Raw genomic sequence first — 16,548 nt, 5'->3', positions numbered from 1 at the left:
TTCACAAAATATAGACAGAGGCTGATGACAAACAGCTCAGAAATTACAGCGCACAGAGATGGAGCTTCTTTGTGGCCACCAGCGGGGAGAGGACAGGATGGATTTCTTGAGGGAGATGGCTCAACAGGCACCACCGAGTAGTCAACCTGGAGCACGAAGGAGAGGACATAAGATGGAGGCCCAGGCCAAGACACGGTTTTAGGAGCTCAAGACAGGTGGAAGACGAGGATCTCCTGAGCATTCCTGGAGTCTAGCCCAGTGGCAGGCCCAAGGCAGGCACTCGGTGTTTATTGAATTAAGTGAGTGTAAAGAAATCTGAAAAGAAGCATAATAATGTGAAAAGTGAATGGGGTGATTGCTACTTATTATATTTATTAGGGACACTGAATTCAGGCTACAGGTTGCCTACATCAGGGGACTAGTGTGTGGACCTGACTTTGAGGTGATTCTTAACATAAAGCAACCCTCCACTTTTCCCATGAAAGGAGGGTACACAACATAGTTTTGAAGCCAACATAAATATATAAAGCTGGGGATGGAGATGAGATAGCAGAATGTCTATTTATACTATTTAACTCATTAACTTAATCGTACATCAAATAACATATAGTTGGAGAAAGTTTGCTTCTTTCCTTTGTCATAATTTTCAGTCTTCTAGAAGGCACAGCTGGAGGAGCACCGCCTCTCTCCTCCACTGTCGCTGAAGACACAGCATGATTCTGAACAGGGTGCGTGAGGCTCTCACCAGAGCTTGCAACAGCCGACAAAGGTTCTTCTTTGCTATTTATGATCTTCAGAACTACCTACGATGTTGCTTGAAAAGTCTGCTTTGTAACAGCCAATACTTAATTATGAACCCATACTTTCTAAATTGAATTAAATTTCTTTACTTCCTTTCTTTTTTCTCTTTTCTTTTCATTCTTTTCTTTCTTTCACTCTTTCACTGATTTTGTTAGTAAATCTCTATAACCATCCCAAATTTGGAATGATTTGGGTCATTTCAATTATATGTCTTCCCAAACGGAATTGTGTTGTTCAAAAAATATAATAATTAAGGGTGCACCTCAAAATATGACAGACCAGCTAAAAGGCGGTTCCCTCTAGTCTTAAGCGTATGTGATGGAAGAATCTTGCCGTAATCATATGTGATAAATACAGATCTACTTCACATAAGCTGGTGAAAGGTGTATTTCTTCCTAAAAATAAGGTTAGACCAGAAAAGGTCGGTTGACTTGGTCTCAGTGCCCCTGACCCTGGAAGCCGGAATCACTCATAAGTGTTTGAGGGGCCCCAAAGTGCCAGACATTTTGTCACCTAAGACTCCTCCACCAGAAGGATCCTTAACAGGTCTGGTCATCTATCCTGGCAGGAAGGCATCTCTCACAACCACAGATTTTCTAAAAGAAATTTCACAGTGCTCCTCAGCCACCCAGCCTGGGGAGTTCTTTTCTTTGGGTTTTGTTTTGTGAACAACAGAGATAATACCTGAAACCAGTAAAACTCTTCACAGTTCACCAAGCACGGCCACAGCCTCTGTCTCCCCTACGCCTAGCACAGCGCCTGGGGTAGGAGCAGAACCTATTCACAGGATTCAAGAGAAGCCCCGCTGGCAACAGGCAGAATGGCCGGGGTCTTCCCTTCCAGGGGAGGGAGAGATGGCCACAGGCCGTGCCCCAAGGAAGTAAATGCTCAGAGAAGCCAGCGTGCCGTGGTCTGGGGTCAGAGGTCTGCCAGGCCGGTGGAGAAAGTGGCACAGGGTGGGAGAGGGAGAGGGAGAGGAGACCCTGACATTCTCTGAGCAGGAAGTGAGAGAGAAAGGGGGGAGGGCCTGATTCTAGAAGGGCTTGGTGTGTCATTTATCTTGTGGAGCCATAAATAGGGAGTTCTTGAAGGGTTTTCAGCTGGGGAGAGATTTGATCAGATTTCCATCGTAGACAGTTCACTTTAACCACAACATGAACGCCCGGTGGGAGGCCAGGTAGGATGTGCCTGGAGGGGTCCTGAATTCGGGGGAGTGAGTAGAGGTCCTCTGGCCCAGAGCCCTGCAGGGCCCGTGCAGCCCCTCCCACCCCGCCCTGATCCTGAATCCCGAACTGGAACCGCGTCAGCTCCAATCAAGCTGCTGCTCGCAGCGATTTGCTATTCTCTCTAAGGCCGTCTTCATCATATTACTAGGTGCTCTCTAGCCTGCCTTCTCCAGGATAAACTCCTTTCTTTCTTGTCTCCGGAGACAGCATCGTAGAAGGAGCAGCCCAGTGGCCCCCCAGAGAGCTGCAGGAGCCTGCGCAGGTCCCGGTCCCCTGGGGCGAGAACCTGGCACTGCAAGGCTGCGCTGTTTCTGAGCCCTTGGGGTCCTCGCAGGGTGGCCTTTCTCTGAGCCAGTCCAGCCATAAGAACAGAGAACGCTCACAACCCGTGTCCTCAGGGTATCGAGTCATTTTTTGTAAACCACCTAGAAAGGCATTGCTGGGCTTGAAAGCACAATTTATTGCTGCATTATTAAATGGTCCCAGCAGCGAGCCACATTCTTTGTACTGACAGAGTGAAAATGAGGCAACCCAGAGGGCAGGACACTGGAAAATAGGGCAGAAGCTGGGGTTCCAACGCCCCACCCCCAAGACACACTGGAAAAGGCTTCTTACTGCTCCCCGAGAAGCCGCAGGCCTGGGAAGCGGTTCTGCATTCAAGATCCTGAGAGCAAGCTGCAGCGTGTACAAGGCAGGGTATTATTTTTAAAGGGCATCCACTTCTGCCAGAAATGGTTTGAGGAAGGAAGCCAGGAAAAAGAAGCAATCAAAAGCAGACAAAGGAAGCATCCCCTGCGGTCCCGAGGCCCTCAGAGCAGTTTGGGGCCGCCAGTCCCCTTCCCACACCCCTTCGCTTCCCTCCCGCTCCACTCCAGCCTCAGGAGGGACCCTACATACACCCTACAGTATGAGCTGCCCACGCCCTCCTTCCTTGTATATGACCCAGGAAAATCCTGAGGACCAACATTGTCCCAGTCACCCAAGCTCTCCAAAGACGGGGGCCACTAAACCCGCTCCTGTCTCATACTTCTCTGCAAACCCTGGAACAATTTGTACCTCACTCTTCCTTTTTCCCAATTAAGTGACCTCTATTGTATAAGCCTTTAAATAAAATCAAGTAATATTCTTGATCTTATGCTTTTATATCTCTAAGGGGAAAAAAAATCCTTATCCTATAGATTGCACCTCTTATTCTATTCTTTCTCTGTCATGTTATTCTGTTAAAGCCAACCTCCTCCAACAAAGCTTCCTCCCATCCCAGGGCATGAAAGAATACCAGGGAGCTGGGGGAGGGGTTGGGGGTGGGGACAAATTGAGAGCAGAGCCAGGATTCAGAATGACCAGGTATATTTATAGCGAAGGTTTTCTGTCCACAAAGTATAGACACACTGGATTCTCACTGAAACCCATGAAGAATGGGTAAAATCAAGTGTGTGCCCAGAGACGTGCAGCTAGGAAGTGTGAATTCTGCCTGCTGGAGTGGTTTCCCACACCCTCTGGGGAGGGGTCGCATTGCCTCCCGCCCCTGCAGGGAGGGTTCTCTCGCTGCAGTGCACTCTGCCCCTTCAGTGATCCCACCTTGCCCGGTGGCTACCACAGGTGCCCCTGCCCCAGAGTGAGGCCGAGTCCCTGTGCCTGCATGTGACGACCACGGCTTCCTGCCTGCCCTGGTGGGCTCTGCCCCGCCCCTGCTCGGGCACACCCGCTGCGGCCTCTGCCACATCTGCACGCTCTGGCCTGTGCCCAAATCTCTGCTCCAGCCCTGCGTACAGGTTGTTTCTCTCTTCTCCATGTGCTCACATTCCTCTTGCCGTGCTGTAAATATGTATGTTGCAAATCTATATCTGTCTCCCAAACCCATTTATCAATTCCTTAGGGAACTGCGTTTGTGTCCTTAGTGCCTGATACTTAGATGTTCAAAAAACATTTGTTAGAGGAAAAACTGAGGGAGGGATGGAGAGAAAGACGAAGGAGGGAGGACCCACGTCCATGCTTTCTGGATGCAAACTTCTGGTCACTGGAACATAGCTCCAAACAGACCCCTCCACGGATAAGCCTGGGCAAGCTCTCTCCGGGTCTCCCCCTGAGAAACTCCCACCACAAGCGTCTTTCCATCTTCCTCTCTGTCAGCCATGCAGAGTTCCATTTAAGCAGACTCCCAGCTCTCCGACCATAAAAGAGCTTTGGCTCTTAATGTCCATAAACACAAATATTGATGCCACCTCGTGTCATCACGGACACCACATGCCAGCACTGCCTCTGCCTGTGCCACCCGTCCTACACCTGCTGCCTCAAGTGTGCCTCACTCTCCTTAGTTTTATTTAACCTGGTCCCAGTTGTGAGGCAGGATCCGTGTCACCATTCCCCATTTTCTGGGCCCTCTTCCAAGTTCTCGAAGCATGAATAGCTCTGAATGTGGGTGAGTAGACAGTGGTTCTCATTAGAAATCGCACTTGATTCTAGACCCTGGGGACCCAGACTCACATCTCCCCGGGATGCACTGCATTCCACACTCCCCCAAATAGGCCAGGAACTGTCAATATCGGTGATGCTCGCGGATGATTTGTGGCATGTGGGCCATGAAATTCACATGCATGGCAGACAACAAAGGCACCTTGGGGACATACGGGAAGGAGGAACAACGAACGATTCTGTCTCAGCCGTTTTGGTTGGCAGGGCTGGCGCAGGGCTGGCTGGAGGGGCTGGCCCTTCCACAAGTAGGGCAGGATAACGCGTTCAGGGGGCCAGCCTGAGCCCATGGACCATCTTGCCCGTTCACTTTGCAAATGCCTACCTGCTTTCCAGGAAACAATCGAGAAGTTTGTCAAAGTTGTGGCATTTGTGCTCCGTATTAGGTATCTTTAGGTGTAAACTACATTTTCAAGAGGTTTTTTCATGCCCAAACTCCATCCTGTGTATAGGCTATGCTGACACCAAGAGGTTTCCCACAGTTTTATGTGGCTGGCTGGCTGGTCACAGTGCCCCTGGGCTTCAGTGCAGACAGCCACCACCCAAGCCCACACTACAACCACCTAAAAATCCTTCCCAAATGACCAGGTTTCACAATTGGCCCAAAATGTTTCAAAGCATGTAGGGAAAAGTGTAAGAATTTTGAAGTCAGAGAAATGTGGATGTGAACCCTGATTCTGTTACATGTTGGAAATGTATTCATGGGGGTTGCAGGGGAGGGGTGGAAAACTAAGGTCCGTGGGCCAAGTTCAGCCACTGCCTATTTTTTCATCTGTTCAAGTGTCGTCTGTGGTGGCTTTCTCACTACGACGGCAAAGCTGAGTGGTTGTGACAGAGACCCAATGCCCGGCAAAGCCCAAAATACTTCACCTGGCCCTCTACAGGAAAAGTTTGCTGCCCCTGAGTAAGATTATTTCACCTCGCAAAGCCTCACTTTCCTCATCTGTAAAATGGGCAAAATACTTACGTTGAAGAGGTGATGCTGTGAGAAATAAATGAGCTAGTAAGTGTAAAAAAGTCAGCAGTGTCTGCTACATGTTGGGGTCTTTAAATTATGATTATTTTAATCTTGCTGTTGTCCAGCCATGTGGCTCTTGGGCAGGTAAGAGAAGGACACAGCTTGTCTCCCTGTCTCCACCCCTGTTTCCCTCTTTATTTCTCTTCATTTCACCCCAGTTCACCTCCTACCACCCAAAGTAGAAAAACTGCAAGAAAAAATAGTGTAGTGTTTAAAAAAAAAATGGGATGGAAAATAAACCTCCTCTAAAGGAAAATTTAATTCTGTTGGGCATCTCAGGTTACTTATTTTATATCTTTCAAGTAGCAATATTTATCTCATTTTATTTTCAGTGTAAATTTAAGCATGCAATATGTAATAGTGCACAGAAAACAGGACTTCTTATCTTCTCCTATATATAGAATTTTGTTTTCCTAAAGAAAGTATTGTTTAGATAGTTTCAAATTCCACACACAAAATGCTTGTCTTCTTAGGGAATTTTAATAAAAGCTAATTTTCTTTAATGGAATAGAGCTATGTGAGATTATCTGAGGCTTTTTTTTTTTATTCAGAAGGAAATAACTTTCCACATTTGTTAAGAAGGAGGAGAGACACTTTGCTTCACCCAACAAGGTCCTTCAACTATTTTTATATCAAAACATTTTCAAAATTTCAGTTCAGTGTTTCCTTATCACCTCCTTAGCAGCCTTACAATTTGCCTTGCAAAGAAGCTCGAATCCTCAGAGTGGATTACTAAAAGAATGTATATCCCTACCAAAACTAAACATATTAAAGCATTTAAATATTTTTAATCAGAACTATTACAAGGCTTAAAACAGAGATAAAATGGCTTTGGCACAAGAAGACTGAGGAAATCCTGCCCCTGGTGGAGTTTGCCCCCCGAGCCTGACCTTCACTGCACAGCAAAGATCAGCAGAGAGGGCGTCGCTTGTGCTTCAGTTTTTACCTTTTTCCACAAGGCTAATTGGCTGCAATTCCAGCCAAGGGGCTCTACTGCGTTTACACTCGTAGCTAAAAGACAAACTCTGGACATGCTGGAAACAGGAAACCATTCTGGTTCTGGATATGCATTCTGTGACCTGTTACTCTTGGACCCTATGATCCGACTCAAATCAAGAAACAAGGTTGGGCGCAGTGGCTCAGGCCTGTAATCCTAGCACTCTGGGAGGCCGAGGCAGGCGGATGGTTTGAGCTCAGGAGTTCGAGACCAGCCTGAGCAAGAAACAGACCCTGTCTCTACTAAAAATAGAAAGAAATTAGCTGAAGAACTAAAAATATATACAGAAAAAATTAGCCGGGCATGGTGGTGCATGCCTGTAGTCCCAGCTACTCGGGAGGCTGAGGCAGGAGGATCACTTGAGCCCAGGAGTTTGAGGTTGCTGTGAGCTAGGCTGATGCCACGGCACTCTAGCCCGGGCAACAGAGTGAGACTCTGCCTCAAAAAAAAAAGTGAAAAATCAAGAAACATTTTTACTTAGGTGAAAATCCAGGAAGATGGGGGAGCTATTTTAGATCAGAAAGCATGAAGAGGAGAAAAGCGTGGCTTTCCTTTCAGGTGCTTGTTTTTCTCGTGTATTTTGTGAAAAGAATCCTAAACAGGATCCTTTGGCCTGGGTACAAGGACGGTTGCTGTGGCCTGCAGGAGCAGGTGACAGGAGCCTGCTAGGAAGCAGAGGCCTGAAGCTGGGCACGAGGGAAAGACCTCTAGGGTCATGTACAACCCACCCCGTCAGCTCCTCATGCGTCCGAACTGAAGGAGATTTGAGAACTCACTGCACTTGTCTGTGTCTCACCTGCCGGTTGTTAGTGAGGATTAACTACCAGTCTGCTGTGCTAGTGAACAGAGCTTTGGAATCTGGGAATTCTGATGCCCATCCTCCTTGCTAATTACATGAGCCTGGGCAGGTTATTTAACCGCTGTCTGGTTTTCTGTTTCCCTGTTCGCAAAAACCAATACTTACCTCAAAGCGTTAGCACGGGAGTTAAATTAGACAACGGATGTAGGTACGTAGCACATCACTGTGCACAAAGCAAGGGCCCAGTGGATGCTTTTACGAGCCTCGCATGTGCTAAGGAAACTGTAAAATTTCTTGACTACAAGAAACCAATATTGCATGGCCATCTAAGAGTCAATATTTTTGTTTGTTAGTTTGTTTAGGGACTATACCGTTAGGCAAGAAAAAATGATGGTGTGTGAGAAGATATATGTGTTATCAACAGTCATACAATCCCATTACGTCCATAGCCAAAGAGGATTATGTTGTGAATCATCCATTCCCAAACTATTTGTGAGAAGATACTTTCAATTTCCTCCAAAAAGGCTGAAATCGACAGAAAGAATGAAGAAATGGAGAGAGAGGAAGGGAAGTCAAGATGTTTGCAATGCGGATGGAGGGAAGACAGGGAGACAAGCTGAGAACTGCCACTGGATGGCAAAGGCACTAACTCAAGCAGCCGACAGGCCGTGCTGGGTGCGGCAGTGAGCCAAAGAGGCACATCCCGCCCTCCTGGGGGCCACGGCCATCCATCAGCACCCGCATGGATGAAGAACGACAAGCAGGCAGGCTGAGGCGGACTAGGAAGAACAAACACGGGGTGTTAGGGGCTAGGGAAGGCTTCCCTAAGGCAGTGAATGATGTTTCTACTGAAAACTGAAGGATAAGTAGGGAGTAACTGGAGAGAGCAGCTTTTCAAGCAAGAACTCTGCATTTCCTGTCTCTGGGAAGAGAATGTGACTTTATGTAGCATTTGAGAAATGGAGAGATGGCAGTGTGGCTGCAACACAGAGAGGCAGGGGTAAGGTGAGGCAGGAGAGGTCAAAGGGACTCAGAGAGCCGCCAGGTCGGGCCTTCTAAGATGTCGTGCTAGAGCCCAGCCACCAGTGGTGTGGCACTTCCCTGGAACACACAGCAAGTTAGCTCTCAGCTCGGCTGCTCTGGCTTGGTCAGCAAGAGGAAAGGAGAACGTGCTGAGGGCCCTTTAGTAGAGTCTGCATGAAGGGCATATTTGTCGTTTTATTCTCTCTGCTTTTGTGTATGTTTGAAATTTTTCATGATAGCAAATGTTTAAGTTTAAAAAAACAATGCAGCCCTTGTCACCAGCTGCAGTTTGGTTCTGAACACAGGCCAGTGACCCGGTGTTTCCCTGAGACTGCCACCTTTGGCTCGCCTGTTGCAAGGGGACCTTATGTCCTCCCCAGAGAGAAAGAAAATTCTTCATTCCCTTTGTTGAAGAATCAAAGAATTAGAGCACTTGGTTCAATTCCCCGAACCTCTTACATCTAGGGAATTAGGCTATAAATCCTATAAAGCATTCTCTGGGGATTTCCGAGAATTCTTGTTTACACCCAGACCACAAACAACACAACAGGAGTACAGATTTTATTTCACAATGTTTTGGCATTTGCAGCTCAAACTGAAATTGCAAAGAAACAGAATAGGGGAGCAATGAAGAATTGTGCAAACCTTTTGAGCATTTCATTCTGTCTCTGGTTCTAGCTCTACATTTGGAATACTCTTTCTTCCTTTCCTTCCTTCCTTTCTTCCTTCCTTCTTTTTCATCTAAGTCCCAATTCTTAACATATGTTGGGCTCTGTGCAAGGCTTGAGGAGCCAGAAAGGTAAACAGGTACTTATCTCAGCCTAAAGGCCCCCTATGCTGAGAAATGCAATAAACAAGCACAAAATAAAACAAAATTATATTAAATAAAGTGGGATTGGTGCTCTGCAGGAAGAGGAAGGGTACTTTGTATGGAAACCTGTCCGTGGAGAGAGCTACTTTACACTTGGGAACCAGAGATAGCCCCCTCCTAATCTAGAGGTTTCAAAATCAAAGATATTCTTGGATTATAATATTTTCAAGGGTCTTATATCCCCTACTAACCCCTCATCCATTATTTCCCAGAGGAAACACTGTTTAAATTGGTATGATAACCTTCTGTCCACTACTCCCCATGCACACCCCTGTCAACTGTACTCTGAGCTGTCATTTTGTATAATCCCAATACAAAGAATTCTCTATGTCTCTCAATAAAACTGCATTTAGACACAAATTAAAGAAAAGTTATAGGAAAGCAAGTTACTTGTGAAGAAAAGCAGAGGTCAGTGATGCTGAGCCCTTTTAATGGGAACTGTGGTATTGAAATCAAATCTGTATTTGGAGCAAAGCCACAGGATTCAGAGCAGGGGTGCAGAAAGGAATAGTTAGAGCTGACCCCGGCACTCCACTGGAGTACATTCCTCTCTTATTTTGAGCTTTGTTTATGTTTTAAGAACAGATTTGGGGTTAGGTCTGGCAACACCAAACTTTATTTCATTAATTCAACTTTTTTATAATAATTCAATTCCATGTTAAGTGCAATGGGAGCAGGAAATAATGGGAAAGAAAGGTGGAGCAGAGTGAAGGGGAGGAGGGAACAACAGCTAGAGAGAGGGGAAGGAAGGGAAGGAAGACGAGGATGTGAAGAGGGATGCTCTGAAGGGAAAGGACATCCCTAAGCAAAAGAAAAGAGGAAAGAAACTCAAGACCTTGCTGTTCACTTGGACTAATGGTATTGATTTCTGTCAGTTCCTTTTGAAATGTTAATTAGCTAACTAGTTAGTATCAGACCCATAACCCTTATTCTGAAAAATCTTTATTCAAAATGGACAAGTATTGTAGATGTCCTCTGAGAAACTAGCCTCTGGCTTACTAAGCAGTGTCTATAATTATTCAAATCACAGATCTGAGGAGAGAGAAGAAGCCCCCTTCTAGTCTAGAGTTGCGAAATCAAAACTCTTGGATTATAATGTTTCCAAGGGTGTTATATCCCTTAGCAACCCTTATCCAAAGGAAAGGAATATCTATATCTATATAGCCATATAGATAATCAGCTCAAAATGGCGGAATACACTGTCGTAGCAACTTTATGGTCATTGAACTGTTGTATTCAAAGGCAGGTCAATTGTTGGGGCTGCAGTGCGGTAAGAAAGCAAAGACACCTGGATCAGCTGGACTCAGTTCAGTGACAGAAGCAATGCACCAAGAGGGCACACATTATGAACACATGGATTTGGTTGGCTTTGCAACATGGTATTTCAGTTAAGCTGCACATAAAACCCTTTTCTTAGAACTGTGGCAGCCTGTCTGGAAATTCATGTTCTGTTTCATTCTGAGAAGGGCATTACACTAACGACAGGGGGGATAAAAGAAAGAATTGTGTCCTTTCCACAAGAAAGCAAACATTGTCACCTACAGCAAATTGCTTCCAGGTATTCCACTGTAGGCCTGTGGGGTTTCAGGTAAACAGTCAGACACAGCCCTAGAGCCCAATAAGCCTGGTGAGTTGGAGGAGGTGGTTTGAGATGTGGGAGTGAGTCGGGTCACTCAGGGAGATGCTGGGAAGGGAAGAGGACCAAGGACTGCATCCAAGGACTGTCATAGCTCAAGGACAAGCCGACAAAAATGGGGAAATACCAACGAAAAAACAGGAGGGGAAACAGGAGATGAGCCTGAAACAAAGGAAGAGAAGAGATAAAATCAAGTGAATGGTTATTTCTTGGGACACAGAAGGTTTGTTACGCGTTTGTAAGACTTGGGGAAAGAGTTCTTGGAGAGGAAGAGACAGAATACAGAGGAGCCAGGATAATTGATAGGGTCCTTTCTCAAGGAAGCAGGAGGGTCAGCTCTGGAGTGGAAGGACAGTTTTCATCTGAGACAAGGGGGAGGCAGGAGGGAGGGAAGATAAATCATTTAACCTCTCAAAGTGAGACTCAATTTCTTTTCTATAAAATGAGATTATTATACCAGGTAAATTCTGAGTCTTATCATCTATTTTCACATTTTAAGAAATAATATAATCCCTTTGAGTCCTCTGTAGCTGTTTTTATAGTTTGATCATAGAGCGAAGTTTTCATGAGTGATATGCTATCATTTTGAAGGAAAATACAGATACATTATACAATGTATGTTATATATATATATATATATATATACACACACACACATATATATTCCACTGAAGGAAATTTTATGTTTTAGTATTTTAATGATGTTGAAAACAATATATTGTTCAATGTCACATATGTATTCCAGGCAGGAATTACCTGAATCTAATCATGAAAAAACAGCATAAGCCCTTTTCTTTTTTTTTCTTAATTTTGGGGTACTATACTCTCCAAAAATGTCAATGTCATAAAAGGCAAAGAAAGTCTGTAGAAATATTCCAGATTAAAAAAATGAAATTGTAACACCTAATCCTAGACTCAATCCTGTACCGGACGGAAAAATTCTGGAATAGATATTGTTAATGGCAGTTGATGACACTGGAATATTGATGGTGGGTTAGAAGAAAGTATCAGTGTTAAATTATCCAAAGTCAATCACTTCATTGTGGTTATGTAAGAGAATATCCCTGTTCGTAGGAGATAAACACTGATGTATTTTAGGGGAAAGGGCTATGATACATGATATATACAATTTACTCTCAAATGGTGTGAGACAGACACAGAGAGGGCTCAATGAGAAGGCAAATGAGACCAGTTGACAATCTGGGCAAAGGGCACATAAGTGTTCAAAGTACTATTTTTATTCTTACAATTCTTCAGTAAGTTTGAAATTATTTCAGATAAAAACTTAAAATATACATTGTTAGCTAAAGGAGTGCTCAGAGGTCTGTGTTCCAGCACTGTGCCAGCCACGTCTGATCCCCCACAGCGCATCTGTGGTCCTATACCAGTAAGGCGGCACCTTCTGCAGGAGGCTGTCTTGGCATTGGAAATAACTAATGTCATTTGTATTAAGAGCAAAGGAACTAAGCATGCTGTGACAGGTGTGAATTTCTCTAAAATGACCTCGTATCTTCTGTTCAGGCATTTATTTGCCTTCTAAAAATTAATTGCTAAACAAAAGAAAAAGCAATCATAATCAAATAAGGAAGAGAAATTCTAATTGTTGCTGAAGGAGAGAATTCAAAAAGGAGGTGGCCACGACAGACATGAAATTTCCCTTTGGTTTAGATTTTTTTTTAATTGTAATATATTAATGTATAGAAAGCCAAGCTGATAGAAAATCTTCATTTTGCTGCTGCCAGAATATCATCTTGACAAGTTCCTAGAGTGTCAAGTACAGGCCGAATTGCTCTTTTAGGACACGCAATAAAAGGAATAAAGATTACAGGGGAATTTGAACGAGGCTAATTTTTCTATCCTGACAACAGGTAATAATTTCATGATGCTGTGTACTTGGAGTTTGTTACTATCTTTTCACTGGTTTGGAAAGCAGCTTTAAATAGCATCTTCCAATGCAAACCGGCGGAACCACTGCGACCACCCGGTGGAGTCCGCTCTCGGGTTTGCGCGGGCCTGGCCCGCGCTGCAGCCGTCTTCCGGCAGGGGGCGCTGTCCGAAAGGAGCCCGGCGCGCGGAGAGGGAGGGGCGTCCCGTGCAGAAAGCGCGCGGGGTGCGCAGTTTAAAAGCATAAAGCGAGCACAGTCTGTTCAAGAAGCTACAAATCTGCAAATGGCACAGATAGGGAGAGAGGTGTGAATAGCTTCTATGCCATACAAAGGTGTTGAAATTTAAAAACTTCACAGCTTTTTGTTCCAATATCCCAAACGGGTAATAAATACGTTGTTCGCGTAGTTATTATCCCATCGCCATTTCCCATTCTCTCACCTTTCTTCTTTTTTTTTTAACTTTTCCTCCTTCCCGCTCTTCACTCCTGAATTTGCTTTATAATTGATGTTAGTGTTTTCCACTGCATACAAATTAAATTACCATAAACTCCTTTGTGTGCTGATCTCTAAATGACCTATATTATCAGAAATACCCCCGTAGCTGCCTGTGACTTACAATAATGAAGGATTTTTGTGCTGGTCAGGAAAAAAAAGAAAAAAAAAAAAAACCCTGACGGTCCCAAGGTCCCAGTGTAGCATGTCTGGTGGTTCTACTGGCTTTACTGGGTGGAAGTATAAGAAATGGCTGTTGGAAAATATTTTCTTTATGAATAATTGTTCTTTGGAGTTCACCTCACTTAAGGAGGATGTGTGAGAAATAATTATTGCGGTTGAATGTTTTTGTCTATCAATTAATGTGGCCGTTTTCCATTTTATTTTTATTTTTTTCATTTTTCAAAGATCATGGACAACAGCTTTTCTCTACAAAGATATTTTTTCATAGAAAGTATCAATTCCATCATAAGCTCTTGGCAGTCAACACACCTTCTATTATTTCCAAAAGGGGAGAGAGACTATACTATGGCCTGGTTATAATTAATAATAGATTTGAAGAAAAAAACAGCTGAACTTTAAAACACACAAGACCACTCCTAGTCTTGGCCAGCCTTGGTACAGCTGGTTAGGCAGCTGCAGTGCAGGTTGACATAACACTTCAGTGACAAAGAATAATTCCCCAACAGGTCTCTCTCCTAAAGGAAGCCAGGCTTTTAGGTGAGCCCTGTCCACATCTGGACCACAGAGATGAACTTTGAGACACAGGAGATGGAGTGAGAGTAGAAGAAAGCAGTGAAAATCACATTTAAAATTTGGAAACTTACTTTTAAAGGGAATACCAACCATATGGGGCTAATAAAATGATAAAATAAGACAAGTGATTGAAAAGTTTTTACTATAATCTTTATGAAAAGCTAAAGGATGAATGACAGTGAGTGGACATTTCTTAGTTCAAGGGAAAGGTAGCAAGGAACAGACAAAAGCTGTAGAAAGAGTATCAGATTACTTCAGGACAAACCACTCCAGGTGTCACCAGAAGCATTGCCAAGGGTGTTGCTTATTTTTAAGAAAGTGCAAACTCTCCTTTGTGAATGAGCTACATTAATTCTTGCTTAGAAGCAAAAAGGTAAGCCAGCTAGTCCCTCAAGTTTCCTGTGGTTATGCATCCCTTTCAATCACAGAATCACGGGAACCGCTGTTTAAATGATTGTCAAGGTCATGCAGGTAATAAGTGGCAAAGTCGAAGCAGCAACCCAATCCTGCCAACTTCCAGTCCAGTTATTTTCCCCCTACACAAAACCACCTCCATACTCTATTTACACCAAGTACATGGAAAGTTAAATCCCACCCCATTTCCACGTCTTACATCACATGCCGGTTTCGAATCATATTCTGTTAGCTTCATTACTTCTCCATATGGTTGGGCTTCAGAGAGGACAGATACTAGGATCCCCATCTGAGTTAAACCTCAGAGAAATTAAGAGCCTTTGCTGAAGTCCAAGCCAGCCTGTCCCAAACCCCCAGTTCCATGTGACTTGACTTCCAGGGGACATGGCTGCATCTCACTTTTGACAGACTGTCTTTCTGTCTTCCCGTTTGTAGGCTTCACAGCGGCAGCCTCCCTCGTGTCGTTGGCCTGGGCCTTGGCCTCTTACCAGAAGGCCCTACGGGACTCCCGAGACGACAAGAAGCCCATCAGCTACATGGCAGTCATCATCCAGTTCTGCTGGCACTTCTTCACCATCGCTGCCAGGGTCATCACATTCGCCCTCTTTGCCTCAGTTTTCCAGCTGTACTTTGGGATCTTCATCGTCCTTCACTGGTGCATCATGACCTTCTGGATCGTCCACTGTGAGACAGAGTTCTGTATCACCAAATGGGAAGAGATTGTGTTCGACATGGTGGTGGGGATTATCTACATCTTCAGTTGGTTCAACGTCAAGGAAGGCAGGACACGCTGCAGGTTATTCATTTACTACTTTGTGATCCTTTTGGAAAACACAGCCTTGAGTGCCCTCTGGTACCTCTACAAGGCCCCCCAGATCGCAGATGCGTTTGCCATCCCAGCGCTGTGTGTGGTGTTCAGCAGCTTTTTAACTGGCGTTGTTTTTATGCTGATGTATTATGCCTTCTTTCACCCCAATGGACCCAGATTCGGGCAGTCACCAAGCTGTGCTTGTGAGGACCCGGTTGCTGCCTTCTCTCTGCCTCCGGAAGTGGCCACGAGCACCCTACGGTCCATCTCCAACAACCGCAGTGTTGTCAGCGACCGCGATCAGAAGTTCGCAGAGCGGGATGGGTGTGTACCTGTCTTTCAGGTGAGGCCCACCGCCCCATCCACTCCATCATCTCGCCCACCACGGATTGAAGAATCAGTCATTAAAATTGACCTGTTCAGGAATAGGTACCCGGCGTGGGAAAGACACGTTTTGGACCGAAGCCTACGAAAGGCAATTTTAGCCTTCGAATGTTCCCCGTCTCCTCCAAGGCTGCAGTACAAAGATGATGCCCTTATTCAGGAGCGGCTGGAGTACGAAACCACTTTGTAAAACAAAGGGCTTGTAGGAGCCACAACGTCCAGATGAAGGGGTGACAGCAGGGCTGTGGCAATAATGACACTTCATCCTAGAGGAGGGCAAGGAGCGGTGAAGTTCTCAGTCTGACCCTGGTCACGATTATCGTTTGATCCTCTGCTGGTCTCCCTCCAAACCAGCAGCGCCGAGAGTCTCTCTGTCCACCTGAAGGAACGACACCAGCTTAACGTGACTCTCCACTGCTACTAAACTCCTCCTGCACGGTCTTGGAGAGCTCCCACCAGAGGGCACTACTATTATAGAAAATTTTGCCTCCAATCCATAGGATGTTTTGATGGAGTTAACTGATCTTTGCATAAAAATAGATTGAGTCATACACACACATACACACACTAACACCCACTAACACATACACAGATAACACCGGTCCTCTGTCAGAATAGCTTAGGTGATTTTTCTTGATGCAAAGCTCTGATTCCTGCAGGAATATAAAAACAAAGAGAGAGAAAATAATATCCCTCAAGACTCCAGAAAAAAAAATAGAACTGCTTAGAAAATTCATGACCCATTTCCTTATTTGGAAACCCATACCATGTGTGAAAAGCCTCTCTAACGGACAGCAAGCTCAAGTGTGTTTACACATACATTAGCATTGATCGAATGGTTCATTTTCTACACATTTCAGGATTTTTTTATTTTAAATTTTCAGTTGAGAATATCATTTTTTGACAGAAATCCTATGCAGCACATGTATGGCTTTTGACAAGACCAAGGAGCTTCATAACTTCATGAT

General features: G+C 44.8%; 1 protein-coding gene across 1 annotated transcript in view; it reads left to right on the top strand.

The window, feature by feature from the left end:
- The window catches only part of XKR4 (XK related 4), a 379,070-nt gene extending 363,300 nt beyond the window's left edge, over positions 1 to 15,770 (top strand). Inside the window, exon 3 of the mRNA XM_069466498.1 lies at positions 14,824 to 15,770. Coding sequence (XP_069322599.1) covers positions 14,824 to 15,770 — 947 coding nt within the window. The remainder of the gene's footprint in view (positions 1 to 14,823) is intronic.
- Positions 15,771 to 16,548: the final 778 nt, after the last annotated feature.

This window comes from Eulemur rufifrons, chromosome 3 (assembly GCF_041146395.1).
Source record: "Eulemur rufifrons isolate Redbay chromosome 3, OSU_ERuf_1, whole genome shotgun sequence".
Taxonomy (NCBI): Eukaryota; Metazoa; Chordata; class Mammalia; order Primates; family Lemuridae; genus Eulemur; species Eulemur rufifrons.
This window is presented reverse-complemented; position numbering and strand designations above follow the sequence as displayed.